At 52.1% G+C, this 23,866-nt stretch overlaps 6 protein-coding genes and 1 non-coding gene across 7 annotated transcripts; 3 read left to right on the top strand and 4 right to left on the bottom strand.

Annotated features, from left to right (window-relative positions):
* Positions 1–5,812: 5,812 nt before the first annotated feature.
* On the bottom strand, positions 5,813–5,918 carry J4E78_010936. Its single transcript has one exon. It is a non-coding gene; the product is annotated as a tRNA-Lys (tRNA).
* Positions 5,919–6,994: 1,076 nt separating this feature from the next.
* Positions 6,995–7,948, top strand: J4E78_010937 (uncharacterized protein; the record flags this gene model as incomplete). The annotated part of the gene is made up of 1 exon (XM_049371511.1): positions 6,995–7,948. The coding sequence occupies one exon, from the start codon at positions 6,995–6,997 to the stop codon at positions 7,946–7,948; it is 954 nt and encodes a 317-aa protein (XP_049216738.1).
* A 2,001-nt stretch (positions 7,949–9,949) lies between these two features.
* Positions 9,950–11,408, bottom strand: J4E78_010938 (uncharacterized protein; the record flags this gene model as incomplete). The annotated part of the gene is made up of 7 exons (XM_049371512.1): positions 9,950–10,574; positions 10,623–10,723; positions 10,785–10,852; positions 10,899–10,942; positions 10,995–11,144; positions 11,193–11,217; positions 11,330–11,408. The coding sequence occupies 7 exons, from the start codon at positions 11,406–11,408 to the stop codon at positions 9,950–9,952; spliced, it is 1,092 nt and encodes a 363-aa protein (XP_049216739.1).
* A 2,089-nt stretch (positions 11,409–13,497) lies between these two features.
* On the bottom strand, positions 13,498–14,255 carry J4E78_010939 (uncharacterized protein; the record flags this gene model as incomplete). Its single annotated transcript, XM_049371513.1, has 2 exons — positions 13,498–14,003; positions 14,138–14,255. The coding sequence occupies 2 exons, from the start codon at positions 14,253–14,255 to the stop codon at positions 13,498–13,500; spliced, it is 624 nt and encodes a 207-aa protein (XP_049216740.1).
* Positions 14,256–16,038: 1,783 nt separating this feature from the next.
* J4E78_010940 (uncharacterized protein) lies at positions 16,039–17,418 on the top strand (the record flags this gene model as incomplete). Its single annotated transcript, XM_049371514.1, has 1 exon — positions 16,039–17,418. One exon carries the CDS (start codon positions 16,039–16,041, stop codon positions 17,416–17,418), a length of 1,380 nt encoding a protein of 459 aa, XP_049216741.1.
* A 448-nt stretch (positions 17,419–17,866) lies between these two features.
* On the top strand, positions 17,867–18,790 carry J4E78_010941 (uncharacterized protein; the record flags this gene model as incomplete). The annotated part of the gene is made up of 3 exons (XM_049371515.1): positions 17,867–18,124; positions 18,224–18,480; positions 18,571–18,790. 3 exons carry the CDS (start codon positions 17,867–17,869, stop codon positions 18,788–18,790), a joined length of 735 nt encoding a protein of 244 aa, XP_049216742.1.
* Positions 18,791–19,078: 288 nt separating this feature from the next.
* On the bottom strand, positions 19,079–23,410 carry TR06 (ABC-type transporter tr06; the record flags this gene model as incomplete). The annotated part of the gene is made up of 6 exons (XM_049371516.1): positions 19,079–19,105; positions 19,161–21,859; positions 21,921–22,809; positions 22,860–23,002; positions 23,061–23,166; positions 23,213–23,410. The coding sequence occupies 6 exons, from the start codon at positions 23,408–23,410 to the stop codon at positions 19,079–19,081; spliced, it is 4,062 nt and encodes a 1,353-aa protein (XP_049216743.1).
* Between the last annotated feature and the right edge of the window lie 456 nt (positions 23,411–23,866).

A 23,866-nucleotide genomic window follows, 5' to 3' on the forward strand; every position in this document is an offset into this window, starting at 1 on the left:
CGGCAATACGATATTCGAAATAGGTCACAGTCTTCGCTTCTTGAAATTACAGCATCCCTATCACCCCCTGGCTCGCCTTGATGGGCTAGCAGTTCAGCCTCCGGACATGGATTGGGGCTTTCAATGGCAAGATATCGAGATACTAGCGTCAAAGGCAAAAGCGTACGAAGAGAGGCTCCGACAAGCATTGCTCGCTTTCAGCACAGGATCACATGACGAGACAGCCGCTCTCTCTACTCACACAGCACCAGAGTTTGCGACTGAGGTCCCGACTAACTCTCAAGATCTCGATCGATACTTTGAGGACTCTATCCGGCGCATGGATGACACACCGAAATGGTCGTGTCAAGCGCTGCCAGACGAACTGCAGCTTCTCATAGAGAAAACACTAGAGAGAACAAGTGAAGATGGCGAGGCTGTATCCAATACGTTCTCGCCACCCATGTCTTTAGCATCTACACTGTCGTTCCGCCCACTCATCACCGCACAAGCGAAACTAGTCAACGCAGCCACGATCCGTTTGTTCTTTCGGTCACATCAGCTGCGACTTCACCTATCTCTGCAGCGGCAGTACCACCTTCTAGGTGATGGTGTCTTCTCATCCCTACTAGCAACCGCCCTATTTGACCCCGACCGCGAGAGTGCCGAGCGTCACAAAGGAAAGATGCGCAGTGGAGTACACATGGGGTTGCAACTAGGGTCCCGAACTTCATGGCCACCAGCGAGTTCGGAGCTTCGATTGGCATTGCGAGGCGTTCTCAGCGAGAGCTACTATTCCTCGACGCTGTACCAGTCAACACAGGGCGATGAGGCTGTAGCTGCGCCTACCGCGCTTCTCAACAACAGGGATAACGATGAGCTTCCCGGACAGCTCAACTTCGCTATTCGCAACCTCACCGAGGCGGAACAAGAAAAGGTCATGGACCCTGATGCATTACATGCTCTCGACTTCCTGCGGTTACAGTACGTAGCGCCAGCCCCGCTAAATCTAGTGATCACGAGTACCTCTCTAGACAAGTACGACTACATTTTCAAGTTCCTGCTGCGGCTTCTGCGCATGCTGTTCGTCGTCTCGCATCTACCACGCGAGTATGCAGATAGCAACGCTCGTTACTTCAGGACCGAGGCGTATCACTTCGTGATAACGCTCACCAACTACGTCTTCCAGACCGGCATTGCAGAGCCGTGGGACGACTTTGATACCTTGGTTCGGACGGTCGAGACCAGGTTAAATGAGGAAGACGCAGCCGGCGAGCTCGGAGTGCGTGTCACGGAAGGTGTTGCATCTCTGCGCGATTCGCACGAGAGATGCCTGGACAGCATCTTGTTTGCACTCTTACTCCGGAAACGACAGCGCAAGATCATGGTCCTTGTAGAAGAAATATTCGACCACATCCTTCTCTTCGCCAAGATGCAGAATGCCAACACACAACAGACGGAAGAAAGTGTGAAAGGTCTTTACGCGAAACTCAGAGGAAAAGTACGGGTGTTCTTGAGTGTGTGCCGAGGCCTGACAGGCAAACAGGGCTACGGCAAAGGAAGAGGCACTGCAGAAGAGAATCAAATGGAGCGGCTGGTAGTCGCAATGGAAATGAACGGCTACTTCGCTTGATGATAGGAAGATACTAAAAGGCAAGATAGCGCTTGGGCTGTGGCCTATCATCACTCCGTGCCACAATCATTCCGCCTCGTTTATTCCGCCTTACACGACAAGGCACCAGCCCCACTTCTCTTCACGCGTGTATACTCCGCTGCTTACATGCACCACCAAAATGATGACCACATACATGGAATGGAGCAAGATAAAAGAGACAGCAATCGCCTCCTAGAATGACTTGCTTCGATACCACATCACCTCTCAAGATACCATTCTTCCAAAATGGCCAACCCACGCACCCACACCCTAGACAACTTCCGCACGAGCCTAACAGCCCTCGTAATCCTGCACCACGCCTCCACCCCCTACGGTGGTGCAGGCCCCTGGCCCTACACTTCCCCCCGCTACTACCCCAGCAGCTCCCCCGCCCTCGTCCTCTTCAACGTCACAAACCAGACCTTTTTCATGGGCTCCTTTTTCCTTGTCTCCGCGTACTTTTCCTCCATCGCCGCGAAGAAGAAGACGAGGTCGCAGTTTCTGCGCGAGAAGTGGAGGAGGTTGGGTGTGCCGACGCTTGTGTTTTGTCTAGTGAGGGGGGGTTTCGTGAGGGGGATATTGGCGGGGAGGTTGAAGGGAGAAGGATGGGGCGTGGTGGGGAGGGAGGTTTGGGAGGGGGTCAAGAGCGTGAGGGGGATTAGAGGGCCGGTCTGGTATTGTGCTACGCTTTTGATCTTTGATGCGGTGTTTGCTGGGGTGCTGCCGGGGTATTTTGCGCGTACTGAACCGCTGCTGGCGAGCGAGAAAGCGGACTCTGGAGCTCGCTCTCGCGATGTCAAGGCCAGCGCACCGTCGACGAAAACTCCATCTCAAGTGGATATTACCAACGCCCCAGAGGAACCGAAGCCCTTCCGTACGACCCATGTGCTGGCTACTCTAAGCCTGATATCGACGTCATCCTTCTTGATCCGACTTCACTACCCCGTAGGCCGAGCCTTCTGGCCCTTGTTCCTCCAGCTGGCGTATGTATCCCAATACGTCACTTACTACACCGCCGGCATCTACATCCACCGCTCAGGGCGTTCACTGCAAAACGCCATCTCTTCATCAACCTTACGCATCGTCGGCAGCATCACCGCCTCCATCGCCTCCCTCAGTCTCTTCCACATCAAGTCCCTACTCGACTCCGGCATGTCTTTCCCCGAGATCGTCCCTCTCATCTTCGGCGGCCCAAACCTACTCGCCTTCCTCTACGCGTTCTTCAACGAATTCGCTGGCTTGACCCTCGCTTCGCTCCTATTGAAGGCTTTCTACGATCCGCGTTTGGCGTTTCTGAGCAAGCGCTGGACGGTTGGGGCCGTGGATGTTGCGAAGTATAGTTATGCGGCTTTCTTGGTTCATTCACCGGTGGTTCTTGATTTGCAGTGTTGGTTTGGGAAGAAGGGCTGGGAGAGTATAGGAGCGGTGGCATCGGCGGTTGTGGTGGGGGCTTTGAGTGTGGTTGAGTCGTGGGTTGTTGGGGTGGTGTTGAAGAAGGGGGTTGAGTGGGCGGGGTGGAGAGGGTATTTGTGATGTGCTGGAGTGATGCAGCTTTTAGAGGAAAGCTTCTAAGTTGAGACAAATGCTGAGCTACAAAGCAACAACGCAACTGTACTAAGTCGGAACCAGATGAAGGCTCATAGATAGTCTAGCAAGGACCTTGTACTTCGCAATCACATTTCCATTGGCCGTGGTCTGATTACGTTTTTGGAGTAGTCGTTTCGCGCTACTGCCGGTGAAGAATTCGTGTAGGGGAATGAGTTCCTGCGGCGCTTCGCTATGGAAGCTAGTAAACGAATTCGCATCCGAACGGAACGTCAGATCTGGAACACTGAGCCATCTTGCAAAGCGCCGCATTACGGTCTTACTCCCACAACTTATTCCATCACATCCTGTGTCGAGATTCCACGTGTCCTTACCTGAGTGATTCAATGAAGCAGACAAGGACTTCTTCGATCGCCGTCCGACTTGGCGCAGTTCTCTAGTGGCTGACGCCTGCTCGCGCAGAAGAGCATTGCTTAAGCAGCTTTCTTCTATGGTATTAATCTCCCGACGGAAATCGTACTTGCGCTGTTCGAGATCGCAATCCACCGACATGGCGCGAATGGCGAGACAATAAACGTTGCATGCCGAGAATGTGTAGTCGGCCGAAATAAGCTTGCCAGCCCCTGTGGCGACTAGACCAAGAAGTGCGTACACCTTGTCGCGACCATCGGTCGCAAGGCTTGACGCAGACCAGTCCAAGACCTGCGCCAGGCTTGTGGAACTCTTAGACCAGCTGTCTAGACGAAGCATGGGCATTGACCATGTATGAAATTTGAACGTATAGAGCACCGTTTCGCTCCAATCAGACTCGATGTGTCCGGAGCGGATGAGTTTCAGAAATTGCGTAAGATAGTCCCAATTCAGAAATGTAGTACCGCACATGATTCTGGCGTTCTTGGCAACAACGACTTCCTGGATGATCCACACTCGAGACCAGTACGTTCGGCCTATCAGGCGATCTATCGCGTTTGTGATATCGTCGTCCAACTTGAGGCTGCAGCCCGTGACCGGCTGGTCTAGAAAGCCGCATTGAGCGCGATGAGAATCTATGACCAAGCTCAAATTCTCGATGTCTTGATGTCCTGGACCTAGCCACATTACTACCTCAGTCGCATTGCTATAGATAGCTCTCATTTGTGCTACCTGGTGCATTCTCTCCTCTGCGTTATTTTGATCGATGCAGATTGCATCAATCCAGAAGCTGGAATATGGGAACGCGTTCCCTAGATGTGCCAGAGCTTCTCTGAGATTCGACGTGATGTATGCAGTTTCGCCGTCTAACGAGATGGCATTCCGGATCGTTGCATCCCCCCAGACGTAGGAGAGCGCTAAGTACGGAATGGTCTCTGACGTTGAGTCGTATTCTTCGATGGTACAGCGGATGTGTCTATCACTGGAGCCAGGCAAAAACCGAAGTAATCTGATTGAGTGTGTCGCTCGAAGATGTCGATATCGATACGTTCCCGCATGTCCATTGGTAATTCCTTGAGCATGTATTAAATCCGGAGTGGTGGAGCAGCGCCCTTTTCGCTTGATCCTGCGTCTTCTCCTGTAATCAACCAAACCAGCCACTGCATCGTGACCATAGCTAACGAGTTTGGTGTTAGTGAGCGACCATCGATTGTGTCGCCATAGCTAGAAAACTACTTACCTTGTTAGCTGTCGGATTCTCTGCGTGACCGGCATACCGAGGTCATCAGGCTGCGTCTATGATCAAAGTAATCTCCGAAAGATGATGTGCGACGCAGCGGCTGACAAACAGGATGGGCGGCTTTAAAGACCAGCGATCAGCCATCGATGGAGTTATTGAAGGCTGACAGTATGATAGCCAGAAGGAATAAGTTGCGCTTCATATTCCCAATGCGAATGATGTTTATGTAGGGCAGTGCAAGGCTTCCCTATTCGTGATGGCTGTACAGGCGGCATCGGCATCAGCACCGCCTGGCCCGTCCCCTAGTCCCAATCCGGCTAGCGCATGATGCGCAACCTTGAAATCGCTCCAGTTTGCAGATTACGCATTCGTCGAGGGTTGGGTACATGGGCGAATTAAGAGGTTTACCGACGACATGGACATCTACGTGTTGGGGAGACTGGGCCATATTACACTGTCATTTCCCCAGTCAAATTGACAGAATTTTTCACTGAAGACTGCTGCATTGTCTCCCTAATACCTTTGCAAACGCCTGCCAGGTTCGTATGACTGACAGGGCGTGATATGCTTAGGTACTTATGTAAGGATGAAATCAAGCAACCGCCAAACGAACCCAGGGATTACAACGTCCATATTCGAGATAAGCAAGAGCTGTTCGTTGGGTGGTAGAAACAAGAGAGGGCTTCTTTAGATAGTTCGTCATCTTGGGGTTTGGTCAGGGTGGATGATTTGCGTGTCTGGTCAAAAAAGTCCTTCACCACCACCATCACTTCAATCCTTCTTTTTGGATCTTGTGCTGGGCGAGAACTTTCAAAACGAAAGCTCGAGTTGATGAACAGCTTTACGTGCTGCCGTAGTACTCTTATTGCGATTTGTAGTCGTTGTGGGTCGGTTAGTGCAAAAGTCCAAAAAATGTCCTTCACGGCCACAACACCAACACCTCTTGTTCGGGACTGCAATGGACGACAGCATAGCAAAAAGAAAGCCCGACGTGGGGGTCGAACCCACAACCTTGAGATTTGATACAATCGTGTCTATTAGGACGTGATAACTAAGAGTCTCACGCTCTACCGATTGAGCTAGCCGGGCTGATGTTGCTTTCGATGGAACTTCGACCAAACGCAACGTATATATTGTTATGATGAAAGCTCAGAGCTCCCTCAATCGTACAGAGTCCAAGGATGTGAAGTTTGGATCGCGATGGAAAATTTTGTTTGGGTATGCGGGTCGGGACTTATCAGATTTTGCCAATATCCGAAAACCCCGCCTTTGCCAACCAGCCACCCATCCATCCGGTATACGGAAAAGACAAGCTCTTTAGTTGCTCACGCTACAGTTCGGGTGCGCCATCGCAGTGTGTGCATCGCTGCTGAACCTAGCACCAGGACTACTGCAATGATCAGAAACAATAAATATGGCTCCAAAACCTTACAAGTCGTTTGCGCATCACGGTTCTGCCTTGTAAGGCATGTTTTTGCTGCCTAGTCAAAACATGCAAGTAATATGCACGACACCGCTCCATCGAACACCCTTGTCAATCTCGGACGGCACAGATTCTAGAAAGAGACGAGGTATGCCTCCCGCATTACTGTATTGCGACAAGAGACGCGTGCCAACGGTGGCGAAGCACGAAGATGGTCTCATAGAGGCGCATATAAGCTCATTGTGCATGAGCTTGAGGGATGTATACGAGCTTACTAACGGACGTTGGACCAGCCTCCCTCGGTTGAGTATCATCCTCGATGCATGTAAGTTTGTGATGCACACACGTTCGGTGCTCAGTGCGTTGTGGTGTACTCAGGGGTCCGATCCGACGGGTAATATTTGAAACGTCGATAATGTGCCGCTTAGTGGTCTGGATACGAGGCAGAATTGGAGGCTTTCTGGACCTGCATCGCCTGGATCGAGGATGATACAAGATGGTGCGCTTTGGCCGAGAGACGGTCAGTATTCTCGGGTCGACCGAGGATTCGTTCCGATGTAGTTGCGATTGCGCCGATCGCTCTCGTGCAAGTGGTAAACACGTGACGTCATCCTAACATCAAGCTGTGTCGCGCAACGCGTCAAGTCGAGCCCTTGGAATCACTGGAACAACTCCGTGCCCAAAGTCTTATCGGTAAATTCGCTACCTCTCAGTTCAATCCTTGTTCATTCGATGTTCGACCATGCCACGGACGCGAGGCGACGCAAGCAGTGGCGCTGATGCGGAACGCGATGCCAATCAAGATCAGGGGACACAGCCGCGAGACACTGCGTCTGGAGCGCAAACCGCTGAGTCTTCGACACAATCTGCCGGCCAGAAGAGGAAAGTGAGATCTGAGAATGAAGCATCTGCGAAGCAACGCCGAACGAGCGAAAGACAGGGAGCAGCTACATCGGTACGGGCCGAAAAGAAGGAAGAGCAACCGAAAGAAGAAGATCTGGAACAGCAGAAACCACGACTCACGACACCAGATCTGGAATATGATTACGATCGTTCCAAACTACGTGACCCGAGACCAACTCCGGGCCACAGGGCACGCCCGCGCTGGGATGACATCAGTGCGCCCCAAGAGATCAAAGATTGGGTCAGCGACAGCTTCTACATACCCAAGCCCACGAAGCCTCCTGGACGTCTGAACGTCGCCCTTAAGAACACAATGTTCAGAGATGAATGTCGGCTGAACCCCTTCGCACATTTTCACAAACTGTATGTATGCCATGACAAGGGACGCGAGGGCTCACCCACATACGACCAAGGCGGCTTCGAGCTTGACTACGAGAAGGTGAATGATTGGATGAAACCACAAGCCTACAACAAGAAAAATATGGTGCGTGGCATGGAGAAAGCAGTCGAACGACGAACGACTGAGCAGCAGAAGATGTTCGACTTGTTCTTTTTGGCCAAGTGGAACGATGACAGAGGTATCGGTCACACCGTGGAGAACTATGTCAAAGACCAGGTGTCAAAAGACATCGGCGTGCCCTGGCATCAAATCGGTCCGGAGCAGGTGCAGCAATGGCGTGACAGAGGCTTCGAGCCTGTCAACTTCTACGACTGGTGGAAAGAGCCCAACGAAGAGGAGACGAAGAGAATGATGAATATGATGTCAGGAGCTAGTTTGAGAAAGGACCTGTAATTACATAACCATCTCTGAGGATGTTCCAAGGGATTATCACTTTGACAACACGCTAGTCTTTCCTCCGCCCATATGACCCAAGCTGATCTCAACACGTCCCATTCTGCCGCCGGAAGACATCCATACATTAAGCCCTCCGAAGAACACATCAGGCCGTCCAAAGCGGACCGTCTCACGGCTAAGCGAAAAGCTTAACCTACAGATGCCACGCGTCTCACAATCCCGCTGGCTCTTGGTAAGGCAAACAGCGAGGCGGAGTCCCCGAAGTGTGGTCACCTGGGTCCCGCTGTATAGTTTCACGTATTGTAATGTAATGTAACAGCGGTATGTAGCTCTCGGTACGTGGGTTTTGGGCATCTAGGGGAACGTGCCGCGTAGTCTGTCTATTCATAGTAATGTAGCTGCCTGAATTTTCTCCAGGACATGTGGGGTGTGGGGTGTGGAGTTTCTGATACAGTGCTTGGAGAAGTGACGGAATGTGGAGACTTTTGCTCACTCGGTATTGACATCGGGTACGTGAGTGTACGTCCCTTCTTACTATCAAAATCGCATTAACGACACTGTCAGGCGGTCTTCTCCGAAGAGTAAGGGGAGAGATTGTCACAGCAGCGAGCATTAGTCTCGTAGTATCGAGTGACGACCTGTAGACTACACTCGCCTAACGCGGGTATCGCCCTTGACGAGTGACGGAGGTAGACGCCTTCCCTTCGTGTAGAGTCTAGTGCCCTTGCGTCCGCATAGCTTTAACACGGCCACTCCGACCTCATCATGCATACTAGCCCGGTGCCATCACCCACGCCAACACGTAGTCTTCATTCAAGCATCGCCGAATACTTCAACGGGCGATACCGAATGCAAGTCTGCCACACCAGCGGGTACTTGACATCATAAGTTTGACATCATATCATCCTTCCAGAGTGTTCATGTGCCCAAATATACGTTCTTTCTATGCAGGAACGCGTACCCCTTCCTACGATACCAGGTCCAAGTATGCGGCGGTGACGAGGCCTGCTCAAGGCAGCAACGTAGGAACATACCAACTGAATCCAGACCCAAAGTCCGGTCCGACAATGTGAAGAACAATGAATGCCGTGCATCGAAGACACAGATCGACAGGGACGGGACGCCGTTCCACGGAGGTGGTTAACTTCAAGGTTCCATACTAACGGTACCTGCCGCTGTGCGGCAAGCCATCAGCCTTCACCACGCGCACGGTGTATCGTGACGAAAACTTTCAACACCAACAACGCCCAAGCGAAGCAGAATGGCATGATACCATCTACAAGCGCCAAATGCTGCAGGGACTCGCGTGTGTAAACGAGAGGAAGTCACACGCGTCGCGCAACGGATGAGGCAGGTAAAACAGCGGTCCAGGCGACGAGATCGTGCATCGTGCAGCGGGCATGGACGCGGATCAGGACACTCTACATTAGCTGACGCTAGCTAGCATGTAGGTGATCACTGGTGTATTGATGCGCGTGCTGGCCTGCAACGGCTCAGGCTGTCTTCAAGGCAGAGAAAAAGAAACAGCCCGGGCGTGGCCCACCGCGCAACAACCCTGATTCGTGATAGTGGGGACGGTACTATTTTGACTCGACTGGGTAACCGATCCTGTCTTTTCGTTCTTCTTTTTCTTCCGTAGATGCGCACTTTACTTGGTTGGGTAACCTTAACGCGATGGGGCGTCCGACTTGTACTCGGGGTTGAGGCTGTGCTGGGTTTAGGCGGCCAATCAGGGGTCCTCACTCCCGGGTTTGTCACGTGGTTAGGCCCGTTCGCGTCTAAAGAACCTGCAGTAGTTGGCATCAAGGTTCGCAAGGTGGTGTTTGAAACGCAATTGACACTCGGTGAAACGAAAGATTGGTCGAGGCTTTGTGGGCGGAAAATTATCTTCATTGCATATGTGTGACGAGACTCAGAACTCGACCTATCAAATACTTGCCAGATCTGACCATTAAGTAACTGCCAAGCTATACACTTTAACATACATGTTGCACAGCCTCACGACTGATAGTAAGGATGTTGTGAATGTCTGGGGTCACGGTACATTGCCGATGCGCTTTGGTCGTAAACCCGCTGACCTGATGCAGTAGGTGGCGAGTAATTCGGCATCGTGGCATATGCTGCTCGCTCCGTGGAGGCTGTGTAAGCAATGTTGTGGGGCGTTATTGGTTGCTGGGCGACCGGATATGGGCTGTAGCCATACACTGATGGGCTCGTGGGTGCACCGGTGTGCAGTGATGGTGAGGGGTGATGTGCGTAGGGCGACGTTTGATCCCATGTGGCAGGCATGTTGGAGCCCAGTGGTGGCTGAGTGTATAGATACTGAGACGGAGTGACCGATGAATGATGTAAAATCCGGTCGGCTGTAGCGGTAGGCATGGCGTATGTTTGTGGAGATGACCATGTTGAGTATGCGTCGTTGTCGAAGCTTGACCAGGAATGGCGACTTGATCCGTGTGATGGTGTGGACAGGAACGTATCGTACATGTGGGAATTGGGGGAGAGGTAGTCATCGTCCTCGGCATAGTTCGACAGGGCCGGTGTACCAGAGTCGGATGGAGAACTTGGGGCATTGGGAAGGGTGATGCCCTGGTTCTGGTATCTTCGCACGAGGACCGTATATCTTGACAATATTAGGAGAGGGTGGGACAAGCAGTAGTGAACAACGTACCTATTCTTGATATCGTTCTTTGATCTTCCTGGAAAATGTTCACGTTGGATGTCTTTCCAGTGTCGTCCGAGTCGCTGGACTGCGTCAATGAGTGTTGTGTCCTACGCAGCACCTGTCAGCAAGCCGAAGGCGGTTTCTGTCCGTGAGATTGCTGTCACTGACGTCCAAGTCGCGCCATTCGCTTCGATCAAGATCCGGATCAAGTGACTGCTGCCACCGCTTCGCGCATTCTAAGGGATGGTCAGCAACGAAGTAGTAATACATCGTAGTACTTACGGTCTGCGCTACGACTTCCGACACAGCTTGCGACCACTGTCCATCTGTTGATAGTGGAGTCAGTACGAGTATGTGCTTCCGATTGATGAGCCATACTTTTGGCCGTATTGTTGTACCCCTCTTGAGAGCAACTGATCTTCACTCTTTGACCACTGCCCCTTCTTGAGACCTCCTGCTACTGAGTTGTGCCACCGTTTTCGACAATCTTTGTTCGTTCGACCAGGGAGGCTATCGGCGATTCTGCACCTACGGGCACTGTTAGTTGTGGGCTTGAGTGGGGCAAAAGCAACATACCAATCCTTGACTTCTCCTTCCACGACTAATGATGCTTGGTTAGCTTGCTTGGAGAAAACTGATATGCAGAGACTGTTGCATAGCTGCGGAGCATAGAATACCACATGGACTGTGTCTCATGCAACTGTGTAACTTACGTTGGGCCTCCACTTCTTCGCGGAGTTTCTGATCTTCCGCCAAAGACCACTTTCGAGGCTGGCGAATGGAATTGTCCATAGTGATTGGGAACAGATGACGATGATGTACTCTAGGATATCCGAATACAATCAGAGATCTCTTGCAATGGACGGCAGATAGGATAATATGGTCAAAAGAGATGACAAGAGTTGTCTGAAGATGCTGCAATAAGCTTGAGTTATGTCAACCAAGTAGCAGTGACCCAAGGACTTAGTACAAGTAAAGAGTGCAAGACTATCAGCAATGTAGACATCGTGAAGAGACGACCTCGAGCGGAAAGCTAGCATAATAGTGTTTCAGCGCCTTGGCAAACCAGGTCCTTGGATTTTCCGGAGGGAGAGACGGCAAACAAGCTGTATGCCAAGCTGTAATGTTCGACGGTGGTTCTCGGTTCGGCTAGTGGACGGCGCAACCTACAGCGTTTTCGAAACAGCCCAGTAACGAACATGTTCCATGCAGCTGGACGAGGCTTTGCAGGCCATGACGCGTGCGTGTATGGTTAGTGCATCGTCTGACGGGCCGTTGACCAGGTGGTGTGTACAGCCCCCAAAGGATTCCCGCACTGGCTAGGTCCCTGTAGGTAAGGCTGCATGGACCATACACCGCTAACCTCAAGGAACTTCAGAACTTAGCAGCCGGTTTGAATAAGCTTATTGCTCCACAAGATATGCCATGTAGTCGCTAGGAACAGCAAATTGCATAGCGTGCCTGGTGTAACAGCCACTCGTTGCTCAAAGGCCTGCTTTGACCCTTTGTGGGCCTGTTCTGCTCAATGGTGGGAAGTTCGCTGAACTCGCGTCGACACAAGAATTCGGAGATCTATCATACGGTGAATGCCTTGCGAAACGTTAGTATCTCAGACGCCGAAAGATGAAGTCCATCCATCGATAATTTCGAGGTGGTTTCAAAAACGTGACTAGGTGGCTGTGCTCTAGTCCAATATGGGCCAACGCTGATCATCTCGGAAAAGCAGCCGAACAGATCTCTGGAACAGTCTAAGCCATCTGATAGCCGCATATAATCGGCGAAGAGAAGGTTGCGATATGCGTGATAGCTGTCTCTGCTGCTGACATCCCGCCACTACTATCAAGCGAAGAGGGAGTTAATACCGCAATGTTCTAGTGATAGTCTGCGCCATGCGCTCGAAGATCCGCTAAGATCTCAGACGGAGAGTGTGTTGCTGTATCGTGTCGTGCCATTGGAACGAGCTCGTTCAGTTGGAGGCGAAGATTACTCCTGGCGGTCAGTCCGCAGTCTTGCTGGTACGACCGGACCAGGGAGGCGATTACAGCGGTGGCGAAGACGGAAATCGGCAGTCAGATCAATTGAACGCATTCCGGTGAAGAGGTGACTATTCGTGTCTCGTGTATGTTCACGTAGGAGGTCGTGAGAGGTACATGCTAGGAAGTGAGAGCGAGGCTGGGAAGAGCGTTCATCTCTAGCGCGTGGATCGCGTTCCATTCGGCAGGTACCGTCAGCCACATTTGGCAGTTGCCGATTACTCCGCACTCCCACAACACACCAAACGCAGCGACCCTCATTCGTATAACTAGCTGGTGTGTACTGATTAAGCAACGCGCTTTTATCGCTCGATCGCTTTAGGTTATGTCCGGGTCTACCGCTCCTCGTGCAAGGGCTGAGGGGTAAGGCTGAACAAGTAACATCACACAACCGCATTGGTGCAAGGTGATATCGAACGATGTAAGAAAGAATGCAATGTACATTGAATTGATTCGATGATTCAACGGTGCTTTCTCGGTAAGAAGCTGTGCACCTGATCCAGAATGTCTGTAGCACTACTGCTTCGTCACAGAGTCTGGCCTATTGTATCTTGTGTAAATAAGCTGCTCCTCTCTCTGAGCAAGCATGTGCCTATAACGACGGCTAGATCATAGCCACCCGACATGCGTTCCGATCCACTGGCCACTATGATGTTCAACCTGCGGGAAGCGCAATACTTGCATCGTAGTGAACGGGTCGAAACCGTGTTCGTTGTAAAGCGGAGCGGTGTCTCCAGCACTGGATTGAGTGCGTAGATGTTGACAAGAGCGCGCGCACGCGTCGGCTGACGCAGACGTATCATCCCTCGGAGCTGGGGATAGTAGCGTCGCTATCGGATGACGATGCTTCAGGTCTTGCCCATGAGTCTCTGCGCTTTCGCAAGCAGAACTGTGCTCCCTCGTCCGAGCTTCCTCTGGCCATTGGGTCCCCTAGCTTTGGCCATGGTCTTCCTGAAGCGCTCACGCTCAGCAATCTTTTTTGCGCGCTCCTTGTCCGCCTCCTCTCTGGCTTTTTGCCGCGCCTCTATTTCCTCCCTCTTCTTTCGCGCCACTTCTGTCTCTTTCAAGAATGGCTGTGGTCGAGCTCGTCGCTGTCGCCTCTCCCAAGTCTGTGTGGATTCCGGTTCGGGCGACTTCTCTTCCAGCATCGCTACGCGATCGGGGTGTGGCTCCAAGGTGGGCTCTTGGACGGGTTCGGTAGGCTCCTCATCGTCGTCTTCGTCGTCGTTGGCAGATTCGCGGTCGTAGACAGACTTGCGCGGTGTCGTCTCTTCGTTTTCTTCGCGGGCTTTGAGCTTTGCATACTGCTTCTTCAGCTTTGCCTTGGTGATAAGGCCTTTCTTGATCTTTTCGACTGAGTACCCAATTAGCAGTTGAAGTGTATATGCGATGCCAGCAAACGTAGGTGCTGAAGACTCCCGCGATACGCCTGTCTAAATCCCTCCTCCGCGAGAAATCTATGCGTGAAGAATGTTGATAAAAACCTACTCTTCCGTCTATGGGTGCCATCGGGTAAGTTTGCGGGACCGATGTCGAAGCGACCCTTCTGCTTCTGCTTTTTCACGGAAGACTTTGCGTCTCCCTCATGCGGCCGTTTGACTGCCATATCGACGGCTGTGGTTGTGTTGAGAAAGTTGGGAGTCGCGGTATGCAGATTGTCGCAAACGCGCGCCGACTTTCTCAGCCTTGGCAAAGTGGGGCGCGATCTAGAGCCAGTCACATGGTCTTCACCACCGCGGCCGTCCTGCACTCACGCCTCAGCTTTGTGCACCATCGCAACTATGCACCAGCAAAGACGCAGCCCGCGGGGACGTGCAGGAACACCCGGATGAGCAGTGTGTTCTTTTTCGTCGTGTGACATGCTGCGTCGGCCAATACCGGTCCGGCGGCATGGGCGACTTTATCAGCAGCGATTAGGAACTTTCCGTCTTGTAACAAAGATCACAGCGCGTCATCTGTCCCGGTCCCTGCGTCCCTCCTCTCCGCACCTTCAACTGGGGCGCTCCACGCTGTTTCGTCCTAAAACTGGGCAGTATGACTGTACAATGAAGCGCCCACTGGAGCCAGCGCACCCCGTTTAAACTGGAAACTCTTACTCATATCATTCGCCGGGCCAGCAGGTGCTCCAACCGCTTGACCTGACGTCTCCGCCATCCTTACGACCTGCCATCTCAGTGCTCCACGTCTTTTGCGCGCGCGAACCCGCCACTATTCTCTGATACTTTGTCAAATCTTTGTACTCATGCTGTCTATCGCAACAATCTGTTACAACCATGCCCATCTTTCATGATCCCCATGACAGTCCGCCAACATCGTCATTCTTGCCTCAGGCCTTGGCCACCGGCTTTGAAATACCGCATACTCCGGGATTTGCTGTAGAAAGGAACATGGAACCGGACATGCAGCCAGAATCGCCGAAAGTCGACATGCTACAGGATATGGACCCTGGGTCGCCCAGCCAAATGCGCAAGCCGTCTATGTTCGGACGGAAGGACTGGATGGAGAGGATCAAACGAACGAACAGCCCATCGTGGCTGCAGCGGCAAGGTGTGAGTAGCCGGGGAACTAGGAAACGTCCGCCACGGTGCCTGATAATCCATGTAAGGAATACTGATCGTGTATCACAGGGCGATTCCGTAACTGAGCGCGACTCCTCGACCCGACCGACGTCGCAAGACCGACCGACTACACCTCAATCTTCATCCGCCGAGCTGCAAACCTCTCGAATCTCCACCCCGGAACATCTCCGTGACCCTGCAGCGGTAGGTCTGGATATCGAGCGTCCACGATCGGCATTACACTCTGGAGACTTTCGAGAAAAGAGAGCGGGCACGGCGTCTGAGAGCGACTCCTCAACTTCAGGCTTCCTAGCGACTTCGCCGGTGGTGCCTTGGAATCGCTCGTTCCCTTCTGCTGCTTACACTTCGAACCGCAATGACGTCTCGTACCCGGTGTCACATCACCCAGATGCCCGAATACCCGCCCGAGCGCGAGCGATATCGCAGTCATCACAGTCACCGTTTAGCTCATTTGCTTTTCTACCGCCCACAAGCCCGCTTGTTCAGCAAGCAAACAACACAGACTTGGACTTTTCTTCCAGGCCAGGCTCGCGGCAAGGGTCCCGAAGTCCCGACAGAAATAGTCGCCGGCATACCTACTCTCCTGCATCCTTTCATGATTACCAGTCCACCCAAATGGCGCGATCCGCCACCGGAACTCCGGCAGCTCGACACATCCGCCACAGTGGTTCAATGCCATACCAAGCACACCAACCGCGACGATCAATGACGTTCAATCAGTCTGAGCCTCAATCTCAGTCGCAAACACCGTTCCTACACGCTCGACGCCCCTCCTTTTCCTCGGAAGCATCTCCGTTGCAACACGCCCCCATGGTCGGTTCATACGAGGAGTCTATACTTCGTGGGCGTATGTCTACTACGCCATCGCGGCCTCTTGATTTCGTCGCCAAGATTGGCGTACTCGGCAAAGGACAATGCAAGTCCAGCCTCAAGTGCCCACCGCACGTCACAGTCCCCTTTCCAGCCGTATTTTACAGTTACAACACTGGCAACGGCAGGATCTCAGACAATGAGCCGAGCCCTTATGTTGGGCACATTGACTTGGAAAACACTTTGCCACCGCCAGACGAAAGCAGCGAAGCTAGTAAACGCAAGCGACGACATGCAGTGCCAGCCCCCGAACAAGACGATCTTGACTTCAAGATTAATCTTGGTGAAGAGGAGAGTGGACAGAGCTTGAAAGGAGACCTTCGTCGTAAAGAAAAGAAAAAGCGACGATCTACGTCTCCCAAGGCACCTCCGGGGGGATGTTACCGCATACCACCGCAGGGGCAGCTCCAGATTGTGCTGAAGAACCCAAACAAAACCGCAGTGAAGCTCTTCCTCGTGCCATATGACATATCGGATATGGAGCCAGGTCAGAAGACCTTTATCAGACAGCGCAGCTACTCTGCTGGACCCATTATCGATATGCCTGCATCTTCACGGAAGAACCTCGGAACTGACCGTCCAGAGGCTGCCCTCAGCAACTCAGACGATCCGAACGACCGACCTATCTTGCGTTATCTCATACACTTGCACATATGCTGTCCTTCAAAGGGTCGTCATTACTTGTACAAAAGCATACGGGTCGTTTTTGCGAATCGTGTACCAGACGGCAAAGAAAAGCTGAGGAATGAAATCCAGCAGCCTGAGCCTAGATACAGCACGTACAAGCCGACGCGAGATGCATCATCGCTGCAAAAGACACATCTACCGGGAGCTCAACCCGCTACGGACAAGGCTTTCCGTCGACGCAGCGCTGGATGGCCACTATCTCAATCTCAGCAGGCGTACGATCAGCTTGATGGACTGAGGCAGCACACCCCATTACCTCCGCCAGCCGTCAAGTTCACTGGTGGCACCACCAACTCCTCAGCATCAAGCGGCTTCAACTCGCCTATGCCGGAATTACAGCCCATACCTTTCACCATCGGCAGGCTCACTGCAATTGAGTCACGGCCTATGTCTCGCGATCGCATGGATGTTGATCCGAAGAGCCCCTTCAGAACACCCATTACTTCGCCGCGAGCTGGTGTGAGTAGTCCGAAAAGTCAAAACGATGGTACCTTTGAGAAGCTCAGTAAAGGCGACATTGGCTACGGCGGAAATGCATTCTCGCCGCTCGGCAGCCCGTCTGCTCCGCCCAATGCCGGTCTACTATCACAGCGATTGCGCGGTTTGGATGTTCAGCGCGACGAGGAGGAGTAAGCGTTTCTCATTTACAGGAGTTTGAACAATCCCTATATGGTCTGTTTTGTGTTGAATACCCCACTGTCTGTAGTTCTTTTACTGGCGTTATAACGACCCTGTTGGATGTTGCCCTTGAACCATAGTGTCATCCATGTACTTTTATGCCCGATACTCCAAATAAAATGAGAGCTTGAATCTAAGACACTTCCGGAACTGTGTAGCCGATGCGTGCAATGACGCCCGCAGGCTTGCCGAACTTGTGGCTGTAGGGCTTAGCGTGGTTGCGCTCAATTGTTCGCGAAGAGTGACGTCGGCGATAATTTGGCCAGAGCCGAGCTCTCTTCGGCGACTTGAACACTGAGTATTTATCTATCCGAACAACATCTTTGATAATCTAGAGACGGTAGTCGCCTTCTTAGCTTTTTTTGAACCGCAACAAATTATCATCGCGACACCAACACCAGCCATGGCCTCCAAGCGCGCAGCCCAACTGCTCGGCGTCCGTTCCAATGCCTCCGTCATCGGCCGTCAGCCTACACGATTGAGCTTCAACACTGCACGCGCTTTCAGCATCGCACCCAAGTCACAAAACACATCCATCTCGCAGAGCAGGACGGTGGTTGTAGGTGGTGCGGCGAGACTACAAGCGTCACCAGCGCAAAAGAGATGGCATTCACAGGCCCCCAACGACTTGAAGCAGAACAAACTCTACCAATTTGACGATGTACGTCTTGCCTTCATTTCCCATGACATTCTTAGCCTATGCGAATGGCTTTTCTCATGCCATCGTACACCCCTTCAAGCGCACCACTAACTCATTCAGGTTCTACACATCCTCGAAGCGCCCTCAGACTCACGTCTCCTCATCGACGTCCGCGAACCCCATGAATTCGACGCAAACACTATACCCACCTCTATCAACATCCCTGTCACCTCACAACCCGATGCGCTGCTACTAGACGAAGAGGAGTTTGAAGATAGGTTTGGCTTCCAGAAGCCACCCAAGGGAAAAGAAGTCGTCTTCTTTTGCAAGGCTGGAGTGAGGAGCTCAGCGGCTGCAGGAATCGCGAGACAAGCTGGGTAAGTTGGATTCTTCATTGGCACACGCCCAGAGTTCGATAAGCGGGCAAAAGACACTTGCTGTAGAACATTAGCTAACCCGCACGGCAGATACACAAACGTTGGCGAATACCGCGGCTCGTGGCTCGACTGGCAGAAGCGCGGTGGGCCAGGCACAAAATCACCGCCCAAGCCCGATGGCATAGGCGAACCCAAAGCTCCTACTACCGAGACGAAGCCTACAGCTAGGACAGGTGACAGCGGAGAAGAGGATCTAGGGCCTCAGGGACAGCCAAAGTACCCACCGGGAGGAATTATGGGCCAACAGTAGATTTACGATGTGGAGTTGGCAGATTGCGGATAGGTTGATAATATGAAATACGAGGAAGGCGTACATAACCGGCAGCATGCGTATATGATCACGTTTATAAAAAATTTGCGTCACTTTCAATCATATCCGAAGGGCAACAAGACATTTTTGTAGAAGTGAAGTGAAGTATAGTATTAAAAGAGTAAAGTGCAGGCACTCGGATATATGTATATGATGAAAAAGGGGAGAGATCATTCGAAGGATGTATTTCGCCAACGCAATAAATGCCGAAGTTAGTAACGACCACTCTTATCGGTCCAAAGCTTGAGCTTGACACTATTCGAAAGTTAGCACATCTCAACCCGAATCGGAACGTCAGATCAGAACTCACCATCTGCCAGTAAACACCGCGTTTCCTCAACAGCCCCTGGTGATCACCCCTCTCCAACACCATGCCACTACCCAAAACAAAGATGGTATCCGCCTTCTGAATCGTAGCAAGGCGATGCGCGACTGCAATCACCGTTCTTCCGCCCTCGCCAGCAGCGCGCTCAATAGCATCCTGAACCAATTTCTCAGACTCAGAGTCCAAAGACGATGTCGCTTCATCTAGCAAGAGAAGCTTCGGTTTGCGCAGTAAGGCGCGAGCAAGACTAAGACGCTGTTTCTGACCACCAGACAGCGACATGCCTTTTGGTCCTAGGCGCTGGGCATATCCGTCGGGCAGGGAGGTGATGAAGTCGTGGATCTGGGCGTCACGACATGCTTGCTCGATGTCTTCGTCTGTGGCGGTGTCGACGGATAAAGCGACGTTTTCGCGTATCGTGCCTTCGTACAGCGTGGGTTCTTGGCTCACAAGACTGATTTGCTTGCGGTACTCTGCGGGGTCAAGCATGGTGATGTCTTGCCCGTTGTAGAGGATGCGGCCGGATGTTGCATCGTAGAAGCGCTCGAGGAGCGATATGGTGGTGGATTTGCCGCACCCGGATGCACCGACCAGTGCGGCGAACTGGCCTGGTTGGACCTGGATGTTGAGGTTGGATAGGACGGGCACTTCGCGGGTTTTGTAGGCGAAATACACGTTCTGGAACTCGATGCCTACGCCTTCTTCGGGTTTGCTTAGAGGCGGATAGGCAGTGGATGTTGTAGACTTTGGTGGACGCATACTGAGAATGCGGTTCGCGGCACCCGTGGCTTGGGCCATATTGGGGGCATATGAGAAGAATTGCCCTGCTCCAATGGCGCCTTGCACGATGGCTTGGTAAATGACGAAGAAGTCTACAGGACTGTACTCGCGGGAAGCCAGCAGGGTGCCGCCATACCAGAAAGTAAGGGCCATACAAGCTAGTTCAATGCTGTCGCTTGCCGCAAAAATAAGAGTGCCATACTTCGCGCTTGAAAACGCTCCTGTGACATGACCCTTGAGCAAGGTCTCATAGCGCTCGCCAATCATGTCTTCCATGATAAGACTCGATACTGTGCGGAAAGCACCCACAGCTTCGGATGCAAACTGGCTGCTGTTCTCGAATACCTTCGCGTTGGTCTTGTCAAACTCGAGTTCAATGCGTACACGGAGATATCCAGCAGCCAGGATAAGTGGTAGCGCGGCAAATAGGGCAACAAGGGACAGTTTCCAACCATAGATGAAAGAGATGATAACGCAGCCCACAACATTGACAATAGCAATGAGCGCAACGGACATCTCCGTTGCCATTAGCTGCTGAATCTGTGTCGAGTCTGAGCTCAGGGTCGACGTAAGAGACCCAGGGCTGTGCCCTTGATCGTCGAAGAAGGCAATGCGTTTGCGGATGAGGTTGTCCAGGTATTCTTGTCGATAGTTCTTTGTTATGGCAACAGAGATGAGGTGGCAGGCCGAGCCCATGAAAAAGTAGGATAGAAACGTGCTCCCAGCCAGAACACCAAACATGCCTGCCCAGAAGTTGCCTTTGCTGACAAGTTCGTCCATGGGAAGGGTGAAAACATTGACGACGTTTGCAAAAATGTAGGCCTGGAGCGGGTAGACGACACCGCTGGCCAGTACACCCAGAATAGCGACGCTGTATAGGATCCAATGACCGCGTTGTTCGTAGATAAGACGCCCGAAGCTGCCAAAGAGACCTTGCTGCTTATACTCTGGGTCTTCGGCTGATTTGGAGACATCAGTGCTCTGCTTGTAGTCTTCATGGATCTCAGTGTCTGCGCTCTTAGCCTTTTCGAGCGGGTCGGCATCAGCGTCTTGTTCCGCTTCCGCTGCGATCTCTTGGGCATGAACCAAGCCGTAGTAGACACCGGCTTCTATCTTCAACAGCTCATCGTGGGTGCCTTGTTCCACGAGAGCACCTTGACGTAAGACCACGATCTTATCCGCGCGCCTGATGGTGGAGAGGCGATGCGCGATGACGATAGTCGTCCGGTTCTTCGACACGCGATCGAGAGCTTGCTGAACAATGCGTTCGGTACGTACATCGATAGCGCTCGTCGCTTCGTCGAGAATCAGTATAGGTGGTTGTTTGATGATGCTTCGCGCGATCGCTATTCGTTGTCGCTGTCCACCCGAAAGCTTGATGCCGCTCTCGCCAACCATGGTTTCGTAGCCTTCTGGTAGTTTGGCGATGAACTCTTCGGCGTAGGCTTCGCGACACGCGTCTTCGACCAATTTCATCTTTTCTTCTTTCGGAAAGTCTTCATATTGGGTACCAATGAGACCAAACGCGATGTTGTTGTACAGGGTGTCGTTGAACAGGAAGGGCTCTTGCTGAACCAGACCGATTTGAGAGCGCCACCATTTTAGGTCGACATCTTGTAACTTGGTACCTCCAATCTTGATGGTACCAGTGCAAGTGTTTGGGCCCAAATCAGGCTCCTCGTCCTTGCTCTTGTCATCTCCAGCCTTCTTCGCAGATGCTTGCTTGCCTTCATGCTTTGGTATAGCCTTCTTCTTGAACCATCCAGACTTCTGGGTGCTTTCTTTCTTGCTTTCAAGCGTGTCTTCTTGAGGCGATGCGTCGTTCGGTTTCCCATCTGATGCGGCGGCCGTTGTGCCTGAGAGTTCATACCATCGCTGAACCAGTCCCACAATAGTGGACTTTCCTATAGGTTGAGGCAAGTGGTCAGTAAAGAGCCCACGATTTGTAGAAGAAGAATTGCTTACCACTTCCGGATGGACCGACAATAGCGGTAACTTTGCCTGCCTCGAGCTCGAGATCAAGGCCTCCAAGGATCTGAACATGTGGTCGGCTTGGATACGAGAAGGCAACGTTGTGAAAGCTGATGTTTGCGTTGGCGGTTACATCAGGCTCCTTCAATCCAGTGGTATCAGGGACAGTTGCATCGATCGTGATGAATAGTTCGGTGGCGGCAGATGATGCCTTCGCGATGGCAATAATTGGGCTCACAACCCTACTGATGTTCGTTATCGCCATCATGACAGAGAACAGAACCACCACTATGACTCCGACGTCGCCTTTGCCTTCCGAGTACTGCTTGATCCCGAACCAGAACGCAATTGCAAATGTGCCATACATTCCGATCATCATGGGTGACATGACAAGACCCATCAGAGGCGCAGCCCTGCGCTCGTTCGCCGCAGCTTTGTCCAGCAAGGCCTCATGCAGCCTTGCCAACTTCGCTTCTGCACCGAATGCAGTAAGGATGCGAACGGATGAGAACATCTCGAAAGCCATGGCAGAAGCATCTTCATGATGTTTCTCGGTAATCTTGTGTATCCGGATGAAAGGTGGCAATATGATACCAAAGACCACGAGGATGAACGGAAGCGAGGCAGAGGCGACTACGGTGAGCAGTGGGCCTTTGATGAAAGCCACCACATACGCTCCGATAACGAATGCAAGGGACTGGAAGAGTATAGCGAAGTGCTGCGATATGGCGAGTTGCACCGTATTGGAGGAGGTTGTAATCCGTGTAGACACTTTGCCAGGACTTATAGTGTCTATCACACTGATTGGCTGTGCGAAAAGAGCTCGTAGATATGCTAGACGCAATGCAGCAGAGATTCGAAGGCCGCTGATTCGGATGGTGAGCTATACCAGTGTTAGAATGATGGAAGCCTCTTCAGGGATCGTGTGCGTACCATTGATATGTAGGATAACACGAACTTCGCGATGAACAGGTAGACAAGGAAGAGGGTGAGCCTGTTGATCTCGGCTTGGAATTCTCCAGCTGTCAAGGCCGTTCCGGGGATGAAGTAGTTGGTAAACGAGCCGACCAATTGACCTGAGTGCTGTCAGTACTTGCGCAAGGTGCCAATAGATTCCAGGCTATCAGATCCTACCGAAGACAACGTTCATCAAAGGAAAGGTAACGCCGGACGCTATCGAAGTAACGCAACACATGAATATGAGCCAGTAATCGAGAGTAGTTCCATACGAGAATACTCGCTGCTCGAACGTTAGCCAGGAATAAAATCCAAGCCAATTTACTCACGAAGTAATTCTTCATGCCCGCTTGCGGGACTTTCTTTGCCTTCGATGAGGTACTTTCATCTTGCTCTGCATCTTCGATGATGCTGTGCTTTTCGTCGGGTCCTGTCTCTAGAACTTGAGTGGCGATAGCAGTGCTCTCCACCCCAGCGTCGACGGTCGGCTGGGGTGGCGGTTGACCGTCAGTGACATTGGAGTTCATGGCTGTGCAATGCAAAGAAGCGTAAGAAACCGGCAGAGTCCAAATGTGAGATGAATGATTATTCGACAGTAGAGGAGGCGATCATCTTAACCGGGGGAAGAAGGTTGATGCCTAGTGATATGACTGCCGTATTTCGTATCCCAGTTACACCGGACAAAGCAGAATCCGCGTTCCGATTCGACACGCACACCGTCAAAACTCGGAGTGAGAGTGTAGCTGAGAACGATCGTTTGCACCGGGGCCAATGTTCGTCGTGCCAAGTGCACTACGAATCTCAGCCACAGGATACGCTAACCACACGATATCTCGCTTCACCACCATCCTTCCTAATCGAGCGACTACCTGCGAGACGTAAGGGGCAACGCGCGTCTGTTGTGTTTCAACGCCCAGACTCGATGTCAGTGCGAACAAGTGCCATCGGGTGCTGGAAAAAGCCGAGCTAACGCTTTTCCCAAG

This window comes from Alternaria triticimaculans (assembly GCF_023758025.1).
Source record: "Alternaria triticimaculans strain BMP 0046 chromosome Unknown scaffold_43, whole genome shotgun sequence".
In the NCBI taxonomy this organism is placed as follows: Eukaryota; Fungi; Ascomycota; class Dothideomycetes; order Pleosporales; family Pleosporaceae; genus Alternaria; species Alternaria triticimaculans.